The sequence below is a fragment of the Plasmopara halstedii genome (assembly GCF_900000015.1).
Source record: "Plasmopara halstedii genome assembly, contig: Scaffold_2386, whole genome shotgun sequence".
Classification (NCBI taxonomy): Eukaryota; Oomycota; class Peronosporomycetes; order Peronosporales; family Peronosporaceae; genus Plasmopara; species Plasmopara halstedii.
The window spans coordinates 917987-921403 of NW_020189293.1; the positions used below are offsets into that span (position 1 = coordinate 917987).

At 44.3% G+C, this 3417-nt stretch overlaps 1 protein-coding gene across 1 annotated transcript; it reads left to right on the forward strand.

Moving 5' to 3' along the window:
• Positions 1-267: 267 nt before the first annotated feature.
• On the forward strand, positions 268-565 carry PHALS_03632 (uncharacterized protein; the record flags this gene model as incomplete). The annotated part of the gene is made up of 2 exons (XM_024717876.1): positions 268-277; positions 354-565. 2 exons carry the CDS (start codon positions 268-270, stop codon positions 563-565), a joined length of 222 nt encoding a protein of 73 aa, XP_024583332.1.
• Positions 566-3417: the final 2852 nt, after the last annotated feature.

Consider the following 3417-nt stretch of genomic DNA (forward strand, 5'->3'; position numbering starts at 1 on the left):
ATTTTGGTATTGATCTCAACTTAAATTATGCCTTTTGAAAAAAGAGCAAGCTATGCATCCTCTTAATTAAGATACCCGAGGATGTTTTTTCGGATGGATCATACGAACCCATTCCCAAGGTGTTACGTTAAGCTGGCTCTTAGAAACCAAGCCTATATATAAAGTAGGCAACTCCGTTGTATTTGATAGCACTTTTCGTCAATTTGACGACCAAGTCTTGATAATATTGTATTTTCTTATGAAATGGAACACATATTACTCACCTTTATGACCTTGAGTCATTGTGTCACGCTTGATAAGCTATCTCTTGTGACGGGATGATAGAATTGGCGGCACTTCCTTTGAACAATAAGGGGCAACCCCTGTCGGGCTAGCGGCCTCTATGCTACGAGGTCGCGAGGGAGAAAAGGCGCCAATGAGCAGCGCCTTTGTAAACGGTACAGTCTCAACACGCAATCAAGCGATTGATGGTGTATATTATCTTGCTTCAGCTCTTAAAACACTTTGCATGCGCCAAGGGATTCGAAAGATAATGGACTTTGCCCGAGGCTTGCGAACGAAATAGCGGCAGATCCTAGTTTGAGAACGATAATGTTTACCATAGATTAGCGGGTGTTCATGCAGACGTAGCTCTCTTCGAGGCTAACCGAACTCACGTGCCGAGAAATTGATTAGTTTCGAATTAAATGAAGCACACAGCCTTTGTGCCGCGAGAGCTAGTTGGAAGGCAGGAGCCGATTGTATGAGTGCACCAGAGTTGATTAAGGTCAAACAAGCTGAGAAGAAAGTGAGAGGTTTTAAGCTGCTGCGTAGCACCGCGCTACTCACTGGAACTGCATCTTGATGCCGGCGCGGTTTATTTCTCTCGCTTGAATTTGAATGAAGCAAACATCAGGCTTCCAGAGAGAGTTGCTTGATAATCTTCTTACGAGGAAATGTGGAGTCTCAGTACATGCAGGGTTTGCTATCAAAATGCAATGAATTCAAGTGTATCTCGCGGGGGTAAAATTGCGACCAATCCATAAAGCAAACCGCAATCTCTACAAGAATGATGATTCACAGCCTTCTTGGTTGTCATCGCCAACATATAGAGTTTCGCATCTTCGTGAAAATTTTTGATTAAACTTTGAAGCTTAGTGCACTAGTGTGCGTCTGGTAGCAATCGGAAACTGATGACAGTACGTTAAGACATCGACGATGCCGAGTATGAATACGTCATATGTGCTTGCTAAGGCGACATTCGCAGAATTGTTTTAGATTTTTTTCTTTTAGCTTCTCCAAAAATTTTAATTACTTTGTGTAATCGGCAACACTTAGCCATTACTTGAAGTTGCATCTATGTACCTTCTGAATACATAGTGGGAATTTATAAGAAGTAGATTACAGTTTGGCGTTCTCACATGCATTTGTGACATCGAATATGAATAAAAAAAAATATTTGTGGTACAGAATGTTGGTTTCTACTGAAGATGTACTGGTGACGAGACCAACGTGTACTGGTGACGAGACCGACGTTTCTGAAAAGGATGGCACAAGCCAGTCTAATCTACTAGCTCAAACATTCCAAGTTTAAGCTCCGTACAGTATAAGTTCAAGCTGAGATTCAACCTCAGTACACCACGGATTGTATAGGTCACGTTTAAAATAAACCAGTTCTATTAGTAGAACCTGTAGGAATCTATGGGGTGTTTTGCATGCAGCTCTGGGAGCCATTAACTAATTTTTATTCAGTTGCAAATTTGCCTCTAAGGCCTCAAATCGTCCGTCTTCCTCCCTAAGTCCTCACCCTAAACGTCGAAAATCGCTCACTCGTCGCACAAGCGTTGAGTTTGAGGGTGTCTTGTAAACAGCGCCATCTTTCACTTCGACGACAATCCCGTCCAACACATGTCGTGGTTTAATTACCATAAATTATGGTTATCTAAAAGACTTGAACATTGGGTGCGCTCGCACTTCTCGACCAGCGAAGTATTGGTGAGTCAAAATCTATCTCTGCATGAAAGCATAAGAGTTTTTGACGCAGACAAGAGCTTCAATAGCTTTGGTGTAGGATACAAAAATGTCCGAAGTAGTTAGCAGTGATGTTGGTTAATGTCTGGAAAGAAATGTGAAGTTAGAAGCGCCAGTGAGTCTCGGTCTCTAACATTAGACGACAAGTATAGCCTGGTTTTCATAACGAGACAGGAATTAGAAATGGTATGTCGCGATCCTTAGAGTATGCTTCCCTGGTGAGACACTTGATTACAGATGTAAAATTGTATCCACAAATATGGTTCCGAAGGGGCGTAAGAGGGCGACTGCGTGTTCTTATTCCAGGAGGCTGTCCCGTACCTACTAGGCAGTTTGTTCTGCTACTTCAAGTGCTCCTATAATAGGGTAATTTTTTAGACTAAAATGGTAAGTACATTTTACAATCTTTCATATAAAAACTGTATTATCTTACGTGCGGCTAGAAGCCCACGTTAAACGCGGGCTCATCCTTGTCAAAGTTCCGCAATCTTTGTAATATCCCGGGACTATTCATAGTTTGCAATGTGATTCGCAAAATCAGACCCGTCGGAGCAATTTATTCACCAGTTCAGCGAAAGAGGGGGTGAGGACAGGCAGCTTCAAGTCGCAAGTAGAAGGACCCAAACCTGATGATATCACATACTTCATATTAAGCGCCAATCGTGCGAAAGAGTGAAATTTACGGGTTTATGGTTAAAATATCACTCACTAATAAACGCAGCGACAAATGTCGTTTCGGTTGCTGTAAGACTTCTATTTTACCTCCGATGGAACTGTCACTGAGCTTGAAAAATTATTGCTAAGGGGGTTATTTGAATAGAAGCTTAGAGGTGAGGTCACCAAATTGATACAGCGGAGCTGCCGGGCTCGTCATCCTTCAAAGATATGCAGCGGGGCTGCTGTAGCTTAGAGGAAGCTTAGAGATGGTCGCATTTTCTGCTCAATGTGCCTTGTGTTTATGACGCGAAAAACACCCAGCGTTGCTGGTCCGAGGGCGCCCACGGACAAAGTCTTTTTTCGTCTCTTGCACGCGGTCCAATTCCGGAGAATACGCCCGCGGCTTCCCGGGAAGCACAAGCCAAGCCCTCGGTTCCCGGACGCCACACACAGGGCATATCACGGTTGTCGGATTTCCTCGACTTCAGGGCGGATACGCCTTTCCCAAAATGAAGAATAGAGGAATGCGAGGTGCGTCAACGCCGCGGCATTAACCCTGCTCGAACCTTACAGACACCGTGTACGTTTCTCGGCCTCCCGACTTGTGAGAGAAGTGGTATTATTACCAATTGCCTCGGCGAGGCACAGGAACAGCAGCTGGAAACTGCCCACAGGGTGATTCTCATGCGCTCGCTTCCACGGTCGGTTTAAGACCCTCGTGTGGAATACGGCTTCTGCTCGGCGGGTCCC